At 41.6% G+C, this 20192-nt stretch overlaps 1 protein-coding gene across 1 annotated transcript in view; it reads left to right on the forward strand.

Annotated features, from left to right (window-relative positions):
- AGO2 (argonaute 2, RISC catalytic component) overlaps positions 1-8398 on the forward strand; it is a 77477-nt gene extending 69079 nt beyond the window's left edge. The window contains 1 exon segment of the mRNA XM_014524270.2: positions 187-8398. Within this exon segment, the coding sequence (XP_014379756.1) occupies positions 187-295 (109 nt within the window). The 3' untranslated portion in view covers positions 296-8398.
- Positions 8399-20192: the final 11794 nt, after the last annotated feature.

A 20192-nucleotide genomic window follows, 5' to 3' on the forward strand; every position in this document is an offset into this window, starting at 1 on the left:
AACAATTATGATGTTATTCTGGCAGAGTAAAACAAAAGTATCTACCTCTTGTTCTTTTCCATAGTTCGGAAAAGTATTTTAAAAACCATGTTTTCAATTGTTGGCTATTTGCTCCGTGTGAAAGTCCTATATTTCAGGGGAGTCAGATTAAAAGGGGCTTTATTCTTTTCTTCTTTCCCTTCTCAGTGCTGAAGGAAGCCACACGTCTGGTCAGAGTAATGGCAGAGATCATCAAGCACTTGCTAAAGCAGTTCAAGTTCACCAGGACACATTACGTACCATGTACTTTGCTTGACATGTTTTAATGTTTAGCGATTCGGTAGAGTTGGATTCACATGAGACCAGCTGCACTTAGACTAACAGTTGCCCAAGCTACACTGACAGCCAGCAATGAGTGATGCATCTGTATTTTATTTTTTCCATTTTCAAGAAGGCCTTCCGTCCAGAATTTCTGACTTGATTTCTGAACTACAGACTTGTACAAAACCTCACAATTGTTGGAAATGTGGTTTGCCAAATCTTTAAGCTGCTTGTCAGAAAACAGACCCAAGTTTTACAGTTGTGATCAAGAGCTGTGATCTCAGGGCTAGAAATGAAACAAAATTCATCATTTAGTTTCCAATTCATTTTAATTGTTTTTAATTTGGAAATACCTGATTTATATCAAACTTGATGGGCTAAAATGCTGTGAGCTTGCTTTTAATACAGAAGAAAGCAAAGCACTCTGAATATTTATGAAGCTTTGATTATTCTGGGTGCTTTTACAAAAGTTTTTATTTTCAAACTGAAAAAAAAAAAAAGAGAATTCTGGTCCTCAACTGTCTTACAAAGATAATTTTCTGTGTCTAAGGGCAAATGTATTTTCTGAAGTTTGTTCTTGAATGTCTTTTATTGTGCTGCGTTTAAAGATGTTTTTCATAGAGTGAATTATGAAATTAAAAAAGGAAACTTGTATCTAAACCTTTAATAACTACAGTTAGATTGGCAAAAGAAAATGTGCCATTTAAAAATATTGTAAAGAGTTTTTTAAATCATACTGACAGCTAATTATAGAATTTGTCCTATAGGGCAGTGACACTTACTTACTTTCCAAAGTTTCTAAAGAATACGGGTCTGTGGTGATACAGTACAATCCTTTTTCACTGTTTTATTTGAATTAATGTAAATTTTATATGTTTCACAGTATTAATGTGATAGACTAGAGGCTATTATTTATTTTTATTTACTAAGGAGTGCTCATCGTATTTCTGTTAACATATCAAGAATGCTTTGGATTTTAGACATTAAAACCTTAGAGTGGGGATGTTACTATTCAAATACAGTAATATGCAATTGGCTTTGATGTAACAGTTCAGAGATGCATTCAGTGTATATTTTATAGCTTGAAATTTCTAGAAAGACTCTTTACGTGTGCACACAACATGGCAGATTTTACCTGTCTAGTTCAGAAATGCGCACATGAGACCAACATCCATTCAAGCACAAAACATTTTTTTATTTATGTGTTCATTTTCGGTGAAGCAGCATTTTTAATAGAATAGAGTGATTTACTGGTTATAACTAGGCAAAAATTATAGAATCTATGCAGTAAAAATAACTCTTAGGAAACTGAAGTTTACTTGTGGAGGAAGGTGAAAGTCTGTTTTGTATAAGGTCAATAATAAGTTGAAATTTTTCGGCGGGGGGTTGCCATTCTCTTAGAAGAAGCATTAACTGAACTGATAATTATTATACATGCATGCTTGTTAGTTTGCACACTGGGTTCATATGAGTCAGAATACATGTAAAAACCATTGCACTACCTTTGACACCATAAACTATTTTAGAAGAGGGTGGGTAAAAATTTCCAAAGTTGTTTGCTGATTTTTGTTTAATAGTTTTGTAGGTTAAATCAAATACTTGTTAAGCACAGAGACTTTTTACTTATACTCTCTTCTACGGATTCATTTAGCTTTCTCTTTCCTCTTTTCCCTTAGCCATTTAGCCACTGTTGCAAGCACATTTACCTCCAGCCACTGAGGTGGAAAATAGCTTTATCCAGTACTAGTGTCCGTGCCATATTATGGATAGACTAGGACTGGTTGCTGTTGAATAAGCCAGAAAATATCCAACCTTTGCTGCCTGAAAGATTTAGGTGCATAGCATTGTGTACATATTCAGGTCTGCTCCTCAGCTCAGTATGCCGTTGCCTGTGTTGTTCAGTTGAAACAAAAGTGTAAGTTCACTTGATAGCTGAGTTCAATTTACATTGTCCTAATTTTTTATTCCTGTCTTTCCGTTGAAATTATTGGGTCAGATTCTGCTCTCACTTAAAGCCAGGCGAATCCAGAGTTACTCTTGATAATCCTGGTAAAACTGAAAACAGAATTAATCCCATTTTCTGTATCTTTCTGTTCTCTACTCAGATTGCAAATGCCTCTATTGAAACAAAGATGAGTAACCAGCAATAGCTCTTCCATTACGGGCATGCTGGACTTTCCTGTCTGGTATTTGAGGTGTAGAAATTGATTGAGGGTTTTAATTTGGCAGTTAGTGGTATGAATTATTTCTTATAACTAAAGTGTTAGCCATTTATTTGAAATACTGTTGGCTTTTCATTACAGTTTAGCCTCTGAGGGTGTTGTTCATCTTCCTCTTTCTCCTCTGTACAAACCTGGGACAGAGATGAGCAACCCCATGAGGTTAGAAGGGTGGAATCCACTTCGGTCCCACATCCTGAACTCAAGCAGGCACAAGGCTGGGGTGTAGTCGTTCACGTCTCCTGTTCCATCCCCTGGGATAGAATAGCAGCAGCTGCTCTGTAACGGGACTGCCTGGCTGCTGGATTGGTGTGCAGATACACTAGCTCACACCCCCCTCCTCCCCTTCTACAAAAGATGTTAACATACAGCCCAAATATCCCAAATGCAAAGGTGCAGAGGGGGTTTTGAGGATGAGACCATTATGCAGACCCTCTACCAAAGGCTGCCTGTTGCCTGTACGTCCCATTGACATGAGTGTGAATGTGGTGTGTAGTTCCTTCACATATTGTGAAGGACATAAACACTGTGAGACAGCTGTGTGTGTTTGAGGGCCAAGGAATTTTACCTATTACAGATATCTTCCAGGTAAAATACTGTACATTTTTAAAAAAGGCTTTTTTCCAAAGAAAATACAGTGAATTAGCCCATAATAGTTTAATTGTTTAAAGTGTTTTACAGAACATATTTTTAATGGGCAGTGCACTTTGTAAAATAGGCACCAGGTGTGTACAGCAACTCAGTTTTCTATACAGATTTTTAATATAAATAGCATGCATCTAAGCAGCAACATGTGAATTAATAATACACCTTTATTGCTATATCAGTTTACTTCTCCTGCAGCAGCTCTTGTAAGGTTAGCAGTATCTCATGAAAACTCATCTGCATAGACTATTAGAAAATATTCTCCCAAAGAGCCAAGGGAGAATAGTGTGATGAAATACCATACATGGGAAGTTTAGGATTGTCTTGTCTACCGTTGCTATTGAAGTCTTTGTGAAGGCTGGTAGTTTTAATCACTAAGTCGCTAGTTGAAATTCAGCTCAGGTCAGCAGTAACCAAAAGGATTTTATCATCCGCAGTTCTTTGGCCCATGTAAAAAGTTTACCTGACTCAAGTCGGGGAAGGTGAGACCAGATCCTGCTGCATTACGCCAGTTCTGCTCAGTTACATTGCTGGCAATGGTTTTTTCATTTTGATTTAACAGCTGATATAAAATTTACCGTCTTGCTAGCAGACTTATCAGAAAAAAACGAGTGTAGAATGGGCTGTGGTGTTTGAATTCCCCTCGCCCCTCTGGGGTTGTCCTTCCAGTACAGAAACAACGGGGGAAGCTTATACTGGCCATCGCCCATCATACAGAAGGCAGGTTGTATGGCCATCAGTATCAGCTCCTTTTGTTAGCAATGTATTTCTAGAAGAAGATTCTTATGAAGACAAAGGTGTCAAAAAGTGTTGGATGGATTAAGCCTTAATTTGGGGAGGGGAGTGTTTGGGGAGGAAGAGAGACTAAGCAAAAAAGCCTGAGTTGAAAGCTGCAATTTATTTTCCTGCCTTACCTGTACTAAAATAGCAAAGCTCTTGAAACACAGTAACAAGTGCTGCTATCCAAAGGTGCAAAACAACACCAGCAAAGATCAAACACTTAATATAGGCCATTTAACAAAATAAAGCTAGATACAAAACTACCTTTGGGCTCTGCTGTGCCTTTTGGGTACGCCAGCTGTTTAGAGGGAGAGGGGAAGGCGGTATGGCCCCAATACCCTAGCTCAGGGTAGGGACAGACAAGCAAAATACAGTGATATCAGAGGTAGGAGCAGGGACTTCCAGTGCAGTAGCTGCTCCGAGGTGACTGTTGTTTGCCTGGTCTTACTTCGTGGTAAATGGAAGTCCTATTTCACTCAGGGCCAGGTCACTAGTTTGCCTTTCACGTACTTAAGGGTAAGAACAGACAGTGAAAAAATTGCTATGCAGCCTGCTTTCAGACTGCTGCGTGTTGTCTGTCTGTAGCCTTAGAGTCCCAGTGCCTCCTGGAACACGTGAAGGTTGTTAAGGAGGCAATGCTGTGACAGCCAGCGTTAGAAAAAGGGGTAGAGCCATCAGCCCCTTGCAGGCCAGTCTATTAAACCTCCCCTTCCCAACTTTGCACTCAAACACACAGTCTGGTCAGTTTTCTTTGTTAGCTTTTTGTATTTTTGGCTTGATTCAAGCTTGAATACTTTCACTCTAATGTTTGAACAGTCTGTTGCATAGGGGGAAGATCATTTGAATAAATGGACAGCAACTTTGCGTGTTTCTAGATTGATCAGGTGAAAAACCTTCAGGGGGCTTTTATTAATTGTCCAAGTCATAAGGAGGCATTGTTTGTACATCCGTTGGAGTCGGCTTCAAAACGTACATAATTATGTTAAGAAAAATCCCACCGTGTAATTTTTACCCCTATACATTTCCTTCAAACAATTTGCCCAATTCTGGAATCAGAAAAAGACTTTAATTGTTTCTTGTGGTCTTCATGCAGTTTTAAATGCAGCATCTAACACAATGTTTGCTTTAAAAATTGTAGTAGTTCTCTTAGCATGTTTCATGTATAATTAAGATGAAGGATAAATTTTCAAAAGGTTTAAATCCATTGGACTTGGTCATTTAGATTTCTTAAATGGCCATATCACTTTTAAAAAATAGGATTTAGGCTTCCCGAACAATCGGGTGCATTTGAAAATTTTCCCCACAGTCTAATTTGAATGTGCATGCAGAGACTTGGATACTAGAGATCAGATTGTAACCTGGAGTGCACTGCATGCATACTGCTGGATCACTTGCTTTCCTTTTGTGCTTGTGGATCACAGAAGCATATTCCTGAAATTAGGCAGTACTGTGCACCGCACCGTTGAAGCCCTGATTCTTTTCCATCTAAGTTGCTAGCAAATTTTCTTCCTCTTCATTGAGATCAGGAGAAGGAAGAAAGCCTTGAATTCGCTTGCTTCCCACTTTTACCACACCCCTGAAAACTAAGTGAATTGCTGAATGTTGCAGTGCATGATTTGAAATTTGCCTCCTTTCTAAGAAATAATACCCAATACTTTATGACCAAAACAGGCCAATGTTACAGCCTTTAGTGGGTGTTCTGCATAAGTGAAGTCTATAAATGTTTTGCCTGAATTACAAATGCAGGATTAGGACATTTATTTGGAGATGCAGATGAAAAGAGCCTTCTGTTTTCACATAATCTGGGGGTCACTTTTGGTGGTATAGGTAAGCCATAGGACATTTTTATAGGAAATCTTGTTCATGTGACAAAAGGAATGCTCAATAAGTTCTCGCGCTCCCTGTGTTTCGCACTGAATAACCACATGGCAATTTTTTTCTGTTTTTGTTTTTTTCCATTTGGAATATACTTTTCCTAAAGTAACATCTCCTTCAGTTTAGTTGTCACTTTGGTGTGACTGTCTCTGATTTCTAATACACTACTTTTTACTTCTATATTCCATTTGGTAATTTGCTTCTGTGTACATGCAATCTTTTCTAAGGAAACCTTCAAGTAGGAGTAATTGCACTGATATTTTTTTTAACTTTTTCTTTTTTTTACTGTACCAGACTTCCTTTTGCATCTGCTGTAGATGGTTGCAAATACTGTAAATAGTGTTATGAATAGCAAACATGAAATGTTCCTGGGTATCATTAATTTTGTATTTATATCTCGGAAATACTGCCGGATTTTACAGTATTGAAATAGAAGCTGTAGGGTCACGGTTATGACATGTTCTTGTTTTGTGTATGCTGGATATGTCCACCAGGCACAGGTGTTCATTGGTCGTATGGAAATAGTTTTTTCTTTATTTACACGATCTTTCTCCTTTGCTCCTCTCTCCTTTATGCACATTTTGGTACAAAGTATAAGAACAGTTTTTAAGCTATCAATATGCATATTGCCTGTAAAGTATTTAAATACCTATCCTTACTATTAATATTAGTTAGCTAAAACATTAATATCTATTCTATTAAACATAGCTTTGTAATACGTTTTTTCTGTCTCTTTCCACCACTTGACTCTGGCATCAGATTATAAGGCAGCGGTTCTGAGCCTTTTTCAGTTGGCATACCCCTTGGTCTCGAATTGAGACTTCACGTACCCACTTTCAATGGGAAATGAATTTTTTGTTCAGAACCGCTGTTATAAGGGAACCAGTCTGCTAGTCTGTGAGGCAACGTTAATAAAATCATAGAGATGGAAGAGACCGTGAATCTGTTTCTCTCCTGGTGCAGGATTTTCCTGTATCGCCGGTTTTTCTGATGCTTTGACCTAGGAAATTTGCTAGCGTTGTTGCCTCCTTGGTCTCTTGCATTAGAAAGCCATCACTTTAATGTATTGAATCAATTGTCATTTTCCTTCATTAACCCGTATGGGTAGGAGAGACACGAACTGCTGTTGCTGCATACCGGTAGTGTGCTACACACAAGACATCTCTGCTCCCAGCTCTAAGGTGATGTACTATAATGGAAAGCCTCAAAGGAGTATGTCCTTTTTTAATCTCAAAGTTATGTTTTTTTGCATGCGTGTGGTGTGACATGTTAGACCATGTAGCACATTTGAAAGTGTGCTTCGGCTGTTTTTCCATGTTGCTTCTTTTTCTAAAATATTGAAGTGAATGTATTGGCTTCGCCAGGTCACTACAGAGAGTGATTTGCTAATATTCTTTAGTTAGCAAGCAGATGCAGTTAAAGGCTACCTCCTGTATTCTTCCACAGATTAATATTTGTTCTTAAAATGCAACTACCATTCATTGTGAACCGCCAAAATCTTCCCCGATGAACTGCATTGTTGTTTGTTTGCTTCCGGCTTGAGTGTTAGCGTGCCACGTTGTCATCTTAGCGTCTGCTTCCCACTTACTTTGTCAAGTAAGGGGCATGTTGGACGAACAAATGTTGTCGGGATGCTGTCTGTCGGGAAGTTTGGGAATAGCGAGGATGATAACTCTACAAGTCTGGCATGTTCCTCTTTGTTCTGGATTAATTAACAGTGATACCCTTAAAACAGCTGTCAGCTCTCCTAGTAGTACAGTTTCCATATTGCTGTTTCCAAATGAAAATTGTTTTTATGCTTTAGCCATTTGCTGGAGAAGTATATCATGTTTTAACTAAAGGTGACATGAAGGTGCTTGAAATTTTATATTTTGAACCTGAGGCAAAAAAATAACATTAGAATATTTTTCTAAAATACTTTTTAAGTAATTTTACTTGACTGTAACACTGCAAATATATATTCCCTACTCAAATCATGACTGATACATTTTAAATGCAACAAAATGTCTGGAAGATGTTCTCTTGAGATTACTTTCTGTGTCAGGAATGTGCAAGGCCTTGTCCATAATTCACTCTTGAAATAAGTACACACTTACTAAAGGTGCTTTAAACTCTCTGAAGCTGAACTGTAGAAAACTGTTAATGCATCATAACTCGTTTACAAATGAATCCTGACAAGCTTCTTGTTTGATGTTTTACCACTCTGCTGCCAGAAATGTTATCGGGTTATTAACAGTAAGGTCAACTGGGTTATAGTACATTTCTAAATGTTAATGTTGTTTTCAAATGTCTGGGCTCATTAAGCTACAAAAATCGGCACCTGGGAGGCAAGTATATCAAGTTTCTCTACTTTTTTGCAGTTCTCGCTCCCTGAGGTGCCTCGGCATGGTGCCCACAGTTACTAGTGGCAGTTGGATGCACTTTCTTGCAATTAAAAATAAGTTTCTCTGAAAAAAAAAATAGGCAGCAGATAGGGTAGAGATGCACCTTATAAATTAACTAATTCAGAGATGCACAAGCTTTCTAAGCAACAGCTGACTTCGTCGGGTGCTAAATATAAAATATAAAGATGAAAAAAATACTTGAGTCGATTGCTTAATTGCAAAACGGAAGCTGGCCAAGTATCAAACTCCTGAATTCTTTTTACTTGGTTTTTACACAGTCCTTACTTGGGCAAAGCTCCCAGATGAGTGTAGAGCAGGGGTTGGCAACGTTTTATGGGCAGTGCCCCAAAAACACCCACAACTTTGACTTGTAAGAAGTTGGCGTGCCAGGAGTGGATGGTGGGGGAGCCACGAGGGGCCCAGTCCTTGTTGTGGCAGTGCCGCCCTGGCTCCTTCCCTGCCATCCACCCCAAGGCACGTGTGCCAAGTAAAATGCCTTTGTGTGCCCTGCTTTGGCACCCATGCCAGGGATTGCCTACCCCTGGTGCAGAGCATAAGATTTTGGCTACATGTCATGTGCAATAGCAACTTCCCACTAAACATTTCACTACCTCTTGTGTTATGGATCCAGTTGCCACACACTGTACTGGCTCTGGAAGAGGTGCCACCCAGGGGTCCACTGCAAGAGTGTTTGAACAATGAGCCCATTGTTGATGCAAGCATCATATCATGCTTGCTACCTTTTTCCAGATTTGGTTGTTGTCAGGCCCAGATCATCACCTGAGAGGCTGTGCCAAGAGGGGACCTCTACAGGAAAGCCTCCCTCCCCTATACGAAAGGGAGAGGATGCCATCTCATTGTACCACATGCCCATCTTCCAAGAACTTGGGGTATGGGGGAGCTAGATAAGACTGTTCGCAACACTATGTACTTGTTCAGGTGGGGGTTTGGGTTTTCTCTGTGGCTTCTGATTAGCTAGAAAGGACACGGCCAACACTAACTAGCTCTAGGGGTGGATAGACAAGTGACCCTGAAGGATGATGCAGACAGCTCCTGCTAGCACAAACCCTCAACACGCTGACACTTCTTATGTCACAAGGCTTGTCCCAAAGGAGAAGGCTAACAGACAACTCCACAAAAACCTCATTTCCCTACCCCTGGCTTCACCCCAGACCGCCAGAGACCGACTCTGCTTGCCCAGGACGGTTGTGACCAGGGCACGGAGATCTCCCACCCCTCTGTGGGATGAACCAAGACCTGGACTTGGAGCTTTGTAGAATGGCAAGAGAATGGGTTCATAGCCCAGGATGTAGCCTTGCTAGTATCTTGTTCCAGTAGGCAGCATAACTCCTTCAAGAGCGCTATTAATTACTCTTAATTTGCTAGATGGACTGTCACTCATCAGTGGCCCTTTTACAACAAATAAAGAGAAGCTAAAACCTGATGGGACACCTGAAGCCTAGCAAGGACAGCCAACATGAGGGCTGGTGCCCAGCAGAGGCATTTTTTTGTTGCTGTTTATTAACATTTTGGCTTTTTGCGAGAGCTCGGCAAATCTCCCAGTCAACACAAGACAAGTCCATTGTGCAGACCGGGAATTTCAACACGGGGCAAGATTAGGAAGGTAGGTGTCTGGCCTTTGTTCCTACCTCTTCAGTGTCTCGCAAGAGTATTTTAAGTTTTACGTGGGTTCAGGCAAATTCTGCGCTTCCCAGGTTTCCTTGCGCAGCATGTTGACACAGGTCACACGCACCGCTCCCGAGTTTCACAAGTGTGTCTGGACGGGCGAGTTATTTGTCAGGCATTGGAGTCTGTAGTCCAAGGGCTCCTCTGCTGACCCATTGCTGCCAGTGGAGCCTGTTCATGCAGACGCTGCCAGGAGTCCTTTTATCAAAGTAGCGGCACCAGCTCCGCAGACGCTGTAAGAGACGGTGACAAAATCTCCTGTCGGTGTGACCTGCCAGTGCCCGCAAGAGGATTTTGCTGGCATAGTTCTGCTGGCTAAGGTGCGAAAACTAACATCTCCATCTACATAGCCTGGTCCCAGGCTTTTTGTGTACCCAAAACTCAAATCAATCAAAGATCATCTAAAAATTGTTCCCAGCTCATTAAAGTTAATGGCATCCACATTTACATTAACTGTCACGGCTCCAAGCCTTTGGTATTGAATTCTTTTTTTACTTTAGAAAAGCATTAGGCCTGATGCTGCTGCCCTTAAATCAGATGTGAAGATTCATTGCAGATTATTTAAGACTACTCATGTCAATTGAGGATTTAGCCCTTTTCTGTCCATCTTGTGTGCAAGTGATAATATCTTTTAAAAGAAAAGTAAGGTTGCTAACCACCTGTCTCAGTACCTCTTGATGGATTTAGTTTGGGTACTATTCTTATCAATGTTTTAACTCCAGAAACACTCCTTAATTAAAATCAGATTAAATCAAATATGTCCAGCCTCTGCTTTTTTTTTCTTAACTAGTTGGATCCAGGCAGCTGCAAGTAGTTGATCATTTTGTTTCTTTAGATACTGATTTGTTTTCAAACTGGTTGTGATAAGGCAGATATTGTAAGCTTACATGGACAGGAAAATAATGGTTTTCAGAAGGGATTGGTAAGAGATTAACAACATTTATTTTCACTTCTGGGGCCTAATCTCTTACGACAGATCGGGCAAGGTAAAATCAGTGTTAATGTAGTTTTATAGTCTCTAAAAACCAAAGGCAAATGTAAACTAGCCATAAAGGAGCACTTATTCACATTTTTTCTGTGCTCTGTCCTAAGGAATGTCACTCTTCGTGTTCACTTAAATGACTAACTTCATGTGAGGCAAGCCTACAAATCTGGGTTTTTTGAAGGGTGGGGGGAGGTTTCTTCCACGTACGAGATCGTGGCAGTGTTGTGTCGCTCAGGCAAATTGGTGCAACGTCATTGGCTTCTGTAGAGTGTCCATAGTTTGGCAGCAGAACGTTTGGACCGTTGAAATGTCAATCAAGTTTATCCAAAACTTCTGTAAAACCACGACCATTTCTGTGCAGCAAAGTGGTTGACTGATCATGGGAGGGCGAGGTGGAAAAGAATGTATGGTTTCTCTCCAAGTCGTTCTTACCGTTGGTACGCTTCAGGTGCAATAGATCAGATGTAACAAGCATCTACTGAGCATTTGTAGCCCTTCGTTTTAAACAGTTTTTCTAGGTTTTCCTCTTATTTTTGTAAAATAACTGAAAAAGAACCAAAAATTAGCTCAAAAGTTTCGTATTGTCCCTTCGATGGAAAGGGTTTTTATGACCATTTAAAGTTTACTATTTTTTTAAAGAACCTGAGAAGGGCCTCACTTCAAGCGGTACTAAATGTCTAGTAATTAGTTTATTCCTTTGTGTTGCATCCGTGTTGAACTGTCTCATGCTTGCAGTCTGTAAACCGTGCAGCGCTGGGTTGTTACAGGCAGCACTCGTCAGAACTCGCTATCTGTACGCGGCAGCTGCATCCTGTAACGCCACTTTTCTTAGACAGCAAACTTCACTCAACACAGTACACTTGATAACTTCTGAGCCTTCACGTAGATGTAGAGTTTCAAATACATTGTATGTATCTTAAATAGTTAAATGCTTGCATGATGCTATGTGGTGATGCCACTTTAAATTAAGCCTTAACAAGATATTAAAATTGTCGATTCCCAGAGTATGCAAAAATAGTTTTTAACAGGAGTAGGTTGTTCTTGTGGAGTTGAGACGATAAAAGGAAAAGTCTTCTCCCCTGATCAATAAAGGGAAGCTTTTAGAGATATGCTGTGACTTTGCCGTCACTTGCTCTGTAGAAACTTGGTTTTTGTGCATTTCTGTGGCAGTCTGCAGAGATTCAGCAGCCTAAAATCTCAACCTCTTGTTTTCTAACCAATTGTTTTTCCCCTGATTTGAAATGTATTCATGCCTGAAGGAGGATTATGATTCGCCGTTTCAATGTATGTCTATGAACCTTTCCTTGAGTTCTGTGCTTTTGCCAGATAGTGCCACCGTGCTCACTTCTCGTGACTGGCACAATTCTTACAACATTTTTAATTAATGGCAAACCAAGTGTTGTCGGGGACCCAGCTTTCCTTCCGATTTGGATCTACCTCATTTAAGCAGTTGGGTGCTATTTACTCAAATTGTCGATGAGATCGGGAAAAGTGACCAAACAGTAAGCGATGACTGACCTCTTCATAGGCAATACTCTGCAAACCAAAATCCTTTTTTTGGTTTTTTGTATTTGAGTTTTATTCTTGTGCCTTTGTGTTGAGTCCTGATGCATAACAATCAGAAGACATATCTAATGAGCAGCAGCAAACTAATTTTAACAGTGAAATAAAAGAAACAATGGAACGTAGTTTTAACAACGCTAAATATCAAAGTTTAAATATATTTTTGGTGTATCAGACCATAACATGTACAGTATCACAGCAGAATTCTTATAATGTGAACAGAAATTAATATCCAATAACTAATTTTTAACAATGTGCATCCCTAACTTTTTATGTATACCTCTTCATTTATGTACATATACACATGCTATCGGCAAGTTGTGTGTGTGTGTGTGTGTGTGTGTATGTATATAAAGACACTGAAAAGGGTGGGTGTGTGTACATATGATGAGTAAGGGAAGGCGATGTTAGTGATTTTTTTCCACAGTTTTGTATTGAACAGTTTACAACTATATGCATTTTTTCTACTACGTAAACCTTTTTTTACTTCAAAGTAATTCCTTTTTGGAGAAATGTTAAGTTATGATGTGCTATCATTTTTTGAAGTTTGAAGAATTTGACTTTATACCAGTAACTAATACAGAGAGGGAATCTTTTCTGTAAATTGTATTTAGTTTTAATATTAAAAAAAATCTATATATGGAATTGAAGAGTACCAACATTCCTGAGTAGCAGGACTTAAGCTATTTCATATGGCTTTTTTTGCTGCAGAGACTCAAACACTAGGGAAACGCTTGTTTAAAGATTTTATAAAAACTGCTCCATCAGGTCTATACTTAGCTATATTTTCTACAACCTAATCATCCTTTAATATGCTGCATATGAATTATCAGCATTGTTGCACTTTCTCAGTAATAATGTACGCCCTGCAATTGGCTCGTAACAAGGACTTTAGTTTTTTAACAAAACCATAGTACTTTGGGCAGAAGGTAATATTTATATAGGTACCTCAAGAAAAGAAAAAAGCCTGATTATGCTGCATTTTGTTCCTTTACCTTTTTCATGTAGCATCTTGTTTGCTTTGATTAATTGTTTAGTATATTGTTACTAGCTACCTGTTTTGCTTTTGGGGACCCCAGTAGCATTTAGAGAGTTGTGTTTTATTAAGCTTGTAGGATGTAGTATCCTTTCTTGTTTTAATGCCGTAGTTTGTGTAAGGTTTACTCTCCGTTGTATAGCCGGGGGGTGCTGGAGAAGTACGCTTAACCTATTAGTTCACTTCAGGAAAAGGATACTACATTGCTAAAACAGACAATACATGTTCCTTAATCCTTTTTTGCTTGTGCTGCTTTCTTAACTCAAATCCGAAAGAAAAGGTGAGCAACTCGTTAACTGAAGAAAACCAAAAGAAACCAAACCAAACCAAACCCTGCCCTATTGATCTTTTAAATTCAGGCCAGCGAATAAAAAGCATGAGCCAGGCTGGGCCACGTTGTGCTCTCAATGGCACACCCGCAACCCTCTGGAGGAATTGCACCCAAAGTCGCCAATCCAAGTGAAACGTGGCCTGCTGATTTGGGACGTTTGGTTCAGTCTGACGACTCAGTTTTCTAGTTCTTCATTTCCGCAGTAATGTAAAATGTCAAACGTGTGCAGATGAGGAATTATCTTTGTTGAGAAGAACTGTTGAAGGAAGCTTCTAAGGCTGTGAAATTTGAGCATTTATTGTCATGTTTTGAAGTGGGTCCTTTTGAGTTTGTTTTAGAGCTTGCTAGGTGAAATAGTTTGCACTACTTTTGCAATAAACTCATGAAAAAACTAACAGTTTCTGTTTGGGTTTCTTCCTGTGTGTATATATATGTGTGTATATATATACATATACGACTAATACTAAGGAGTTGGCATAGTGTTTTTTTTCACCTCGACATGGAAACTCATAAGCTCAAAATGCTGTAAATCCTGACAAAGATATGATGTGAATGATATTTTTTAAAGTTATTTTGTATGGTGTCAGTTTTGTTTTGCCTCATAGTATGTCAATAAAAAACAAAATTCCTCATCTTTCCAAGCCTCTGTTCAGCGTCCTGTTGAATTGGGGATTTTTTTTAGTTTTATTATGCACAACCCTCTTGAAGTCCACCTCATACACGCACATGAATAGTTGTACTAAGCCAGTCATTCAAAATCCAGCAGGAACTTGCTGCCAAAAACCATCGATTCAGTCTAGGATCTATTGTCGTGCTGTATATAATATCCCAGTATCTGACTTGTACTGTTCCTCTTCCTGTACCTTGACCATCAAATATGCGGTGTGCAAGGACACAGGAGTTTTAATGCCCCACTCCAACTCTTGGTTTTCATGCCCATGGACTTCTTGCTTATATGAGAGAAGCACCTGGTGTGCCAACCCCATTTTTTTTGTGAGCCATAAAAGAAAAGTTGTCCACAAATTAAAACCTCACTCAGCTGTAGCTCTGGCCTCTTACTGTAAGTCTTGCACCGTACAGTCCCCAGGTGCCCTCTTCCGGCAGCTGCTTGCAGAAGCGGGAGCGGGCCTGTAGTCTGCAGTGCTGCACTGGTGGGTACATCTCTTCAGCGTCCCTTCCTAGCAGCAGTAAAAAGAAAACCGTGTCTAGGTGGAGGTGGGCACCCAGTGTTAACTTGTTAGCTTCTTTCATTCCTTTATCCCAGGGGCAGGTAATTATTTTGGGCAGAGGACCACGTACTGAGTTTTGGCAAGCCATCGGGGGCCACATGACGGGCAGTCGGGGGCAGATAAATGTTTATTTTCTCAATTTTTTTAGGGCCCCGCGGCCCAGATAGCATGGCCTGTCGGGCCGCGTTCTGCCCACCCCTGCTTTATCCCATCTCATCAGAGGCCTTCAGATATTTTTCACCTAGCTGTGATGCACTTCTAGTTGGACATGTTCATCACTATAAGTAGGGAAAATACATCGCTACCTCAGGGAAAATACAAATGCCTTGCAAGTTAATTTTTTCTCACGGTATAATCACCCTGGTGCTGACACCCCCCCCAAATATTCAGCAGAGGCCCTAGATCTGCTTAAATGATTGGAGTTGGATAGGTCAGACTTTCGCAGTCATTCCCTGGGAATCTGTTGCTACAGAGCTCAGGAGGATACAAACGCTCCTGCGCTTTCTTACCCAAGTGGCATCCGAAGGGCAGGAGAGCGTGCTGGTGTCAAGCTGCAGGAGCTACTAACAGATTAGGTATTAGTCGAGCAAAATTTCTTGAGCCCAGAGCCTGGTGGACACTGCACATGCATAAAGATGTGAGCTTACTCTCTCCTCCCAGGTGCTTCCATTCTGTTGAGGATCTTCTAAATGATCAAGTGCAAAGAGAAAAATTAAGACTAGAAATAAATATGAAAAAATATGCCTGAAAGAAAATCCCGCCCCCCCACCGCCCCCCCGGCAATGGGTTCCCTCTACCTGACATTTCTGAACAGTTTCGAGTAGAACAAAGTATCCGCAACCCAGAGTCTGAACCGCACTGAACCACACGTTCGTAATGAGATCCTTCCCGTCAAGAAAAGCAGTTTCAGCTGTTAAAATAGAGTTTAAATCAACAGAGCTGGGATGTTCACAGCATCTAATAAGGTTTTTCCGAATACTTCCTATTTTAAGACCTTTCCCCAGTGTTTTGGATAAGGAGTTTGAATTTGGTGGGGGCACAGTCTTTGTCAGACATGCGTTTAGCCCAGTCATTCTCAGCCTTATCCGCCTCCGGGCGCACCCCTCCACGGACTCAAAGCACCCCTTGGAAAATGTCAGCTCTTAGCTTTCGCTCCGTTTGTAACTAAAGAAAGATAACAGACATTTGTCTGGTGCAAAGAGCTCAGAAAGACCACAACAGGTCAGGATGTTTTCAACTGTGAATTCCTATTAGAAATCACCGGGTTTATCCGGTGAATCCTGTTTGCACATCTAAGTGACACCATGACACCCTGGTTGAGAATCACCAATGCAGCCGGTACCATGAACATCCACTGAGTTGTGGACAAGTTTCTGGAAGCCTTTCAAAACTCACCGTGGACTCGTTCTCAGCAGAGACTTAATTTCAGTATCTAAATTTCCTCAAGTTTTGATTCGGACTAAGGGGATGCTCTGGAGAAGCAGGCAGCTGAGCAGTACTTTCCCCATAACTGCGGGTCTGCCTGGCTGCCAGCTGGGACTGCACACTTGAACGGAGATGCTGGAGATTGTCTCTCTTGCTCTCGGCAATTCCATGGTGGGTCCAGGCAGCGTGGAGGAGGGATCGGACTCATCTGAATGCAGAGGGGCAGCAGCTGGAAAAACTGCAATATGAATATCGTGCAGTGAAGCAAGGAGGGGGAACTGAAACAGCACAAGCAACCTTAATTCTGGCATTTCCTAACTTGGGTGCTTTGCAAATAATACTTATTTAATAGCATTTGTTTGTGTGTGATAAATGCAATACGATACTTCATCTCAGAAGAATTTACGACCAATGGAAATCACCATCGAGTGGATTGGTGTCACAGTTGGAATGCAGATGTTGAAGGATACAGGCTGCTTAGGGGAGGTAAGAGTACAGGAAGGGGGATAGCCTGCTAAGTCAATCAAGTGGTAGATGTAAAGAAAGAGAGTGGGGGCACAGACATGGCAGAATTTGTTTAGAATTAGACCAGATCACGCTGGGGAGGGACGATAACCAAAGGATTTGTTATAATCTGGAAATATGTCAGTGAGGCTGTGCTGGGCGCATCCCTCTGCTCCCGCTCCAGCCCTTGGTCTCCAAGGAGCCTGTGAGTGGCCTCACGCCAGACTCCTGGGCTTGGAGCACGCTGCCACAGTGTGCACCAGATGCAAAAAAAGATATGTTGTTTGGTTTAACATTTAAGCCCTGGGACGGCCGCGGTTGGCACTACCCCACCAGAGGACAATGTCAAGGAAAAAATTAAATTAACCAAGCCCACTCACATGAGCACATATTTAACTTGGCAATTTAACTGTGCTGTATGGTGTAGAGTGGGTCAGGGCCTGAGTGTCATCGTTATCACCCTGTTGAAGAGCGAGAGCTCGTGCTGTCACTGAGGGGAAGGAGCAGGCTGGATGCTGCTGGCATTATCAGTGCTGTTACGACAATCTGTCCGCTTTTAGAGACAAGCCTACAGCTCCTCTAGGACTGCAGATAGCCTGTATTATCCCCACGGAGCAGTCTGATGATAGCTGAACACGTGCTGCTTAATACAATCTGAAGAGAGAGCCCTCGTGCAAAAAAAGTCGTGATTTTGCTATGATTCCAGCACACGTAGCACCTGTTTTACTGCTTGAAGGCACAGAGGCTTATGCTTTAAGTGCATTTACACATGTTAAGTGTCATGTGGCCTTTAGATACAGAATGAAGCTAATTAAAGTTGCCCCCCCCACCCCAGGCACATCTATAAGTGCCTTTAATGACTCTCCTCCTTGCCCTGTAGCAGGTTGGATCTTGCTGCCACCCCAGTCAGATGACTGACTCACTTCCCGATGGGCCGCAAACCTGGACTGTGACTTTGTGGCCTCGTGTATGTGGTCACAAAAAAGGCAGAAAGGTAGAAACTACAACTATTACCAAACTCAAGCTGCCTGGAGCGATGCTTATGTTACCTAGCTCACAGGTGCTTGAGCAGCCAGGTCTGACCAAGATGGTACGTGGTAGGTCTATGGCTCGACCTTCAGTTGTGTATACCCCAAAGCGAGGGATTAAACACTTATCCCCATGTCTACCTGGTGACCGGTGGCAATGCGAGGTCTCACTGTTACCAGCTGGGGAGACACTGGGGGCGCGGATGAGATGCAGACCTGCAGCCCGTCTCTTGGAATTTGCTGAATTCCCCAGTTTTCCCTCCAAGCTGTCCCTGGCTCACTTGAACAGTCTCTGATATGGTTTATTTACACACGTCTCTCTCACTGGGACTTTGGGAACAGAACTGAACCAGTTTTTCTAAGGCCCTGGAAAGTGCCAATCGGTTGGGATTTTTGTCCTTGTAAAAATCACCATTCTGGAAGGGAGGTGTTCTTATCTCTTTCCTTTACTACCTTGAAATGCTGCTTGCTGCTCTCCTGTTTTCTTCCTACCTTGGTTTTCAAAGGCTGACAAGGCTGCTTGGTTTTTACACTTTCTCTAAAAAAAAAATTAACACGAATGTATCTGTTACGGCAAACCTACATGCAAGACGTGTGGCCGCATCAGTCACTAGAGCTAAGAGTGTTCTGCTGAAGATACGACCGACTCTATCAGGATCGGTTGTTGTAGAGTCATCTTGCCTGATGCTTCCCTTCAGGCCTTTTGCTCGGTTTAATTTGCTATCGTTACTGAGTTAACTGGATTTACCAATTGCTTTCTCAATTCACTGACCAGGCTAGCTGTAACGCCTGCAAAGGTTTACTCTGCAGTCATCGAAAGCAGGCTTTGGGGCCTTATGTTTTAGCCACACTTGTGTAGACTACCTTAAGTCCCTTGAAAATGGCCAAGGGTGGCGGGAGGGTGGGAAACCTTAGATACCACCACTCCTAACATGGGACTGACACAGAGTTGGGCTTTGTGTCCTGATATCTAAGGTCCTGGATCGCTTCTTGGTTTCCTATAGGTGAATCACAAGACGGGTGTATGGTGCCAGCTCAGAGTCATTGATGGAGTCTCATCAAGGAGATTTAGAGATGGCCTCTGCCTTTCTCCCACCTCTGCTACCCCTGTGGGGATGTAACTTGAGGAAGGCCTAAATTAAACCTAAAAGGCATCTAGGTGAGCAACGGGCCACAGGGACACTTACTCTGTAGGTATATGATATCCACCGTGTTGTGTTGCTGGGAAATAAATGTAGGAACCCACCTTTCAGAATAGGTCACTGAGGTGGTGGATGAAATAACTGGCCTCTCTTGACAGCGGCATGGACAGGTTTTCCTCGTGGGGCATTGACATATTGAGCCAGACGCCCCTTCCCTCCCCAGCGGTGCTCCTTGGAGGGGGCTGCTCTGCTATACGGGCCATGCCTGGGGCTGCTGGGTGGTCACTTAACAAATGCCATTGCCTCTCCTGTCAGATCTCTTCCTACACCTATGCTCTGCCTTTTGATAAAACTACCTTACCCCAAAAAATTCACATTGCTTATGCAACTCAGTCCATTTTTTGAGGAACACATGAAAGGGTAAGAAGTGGATAAGAGGCATTCAGATTACCAGAAGGGCTAGGGTCTAATGCTCCCTGACATGCAAATACTTTTTGGTATAAGCTAAAGCAACTATTTCTTGCTGCCTTCACTGGCACGCAGACAATGGCTTCCCAAAGGACTACATGTAACAGGGCAGGATGGAGAGGAGAGGAGAGGATTATGATCATCAAACACCAAAAATATTCCACATTACAGGCGGGGTTGCCATGGCGCTGTGTATTAGGAGAACTAAGTCCCAAAGCAGCCGTCAAGCAAAGGCACAATTCACACCCATCCATGCCATTATTGCTTAATGTATTTACACATCCAATCTGTTATAATATGTATTTATGTCGTTTAAGGCCTGCTGTTACCAACTCTCATGCCTTCCCTGATCTCCCAAAAATAGTCACATCAGTTTTATTGTAAATAAATGTATCACCAAGTTTTCAGCAAAAGGGGGATATTGCAGGTTGAGCTCAAGTCTAGCAAGGTGGGACTTGTGTTGAGGCAGCAGAAACAGGAGGGAACTTTGACATTCATAGATGTTAGGGTCATAGTTTCATAGTTTCAGGGTCGGAAGGGACCTAATAGATCTTCTAGCCCGACCCCCCGCCAGGGCGGGAGAACAACCCAA

This window comes from Alligator sinensis, unplaced genomic scaffold (assembly GCF_000455745.1).
Source record: "Alligator sinensis unplaced genomic scaffold, ASM45574v1 scaffold721_1, whole genome shotgun sequence".
NCBI classification, from domain to species: domain Eukaryota; kingdom Metazoa; phylum Chordata; order Crocodylia; family Alligatoridae; genus Alligator; species Alligator sinensis.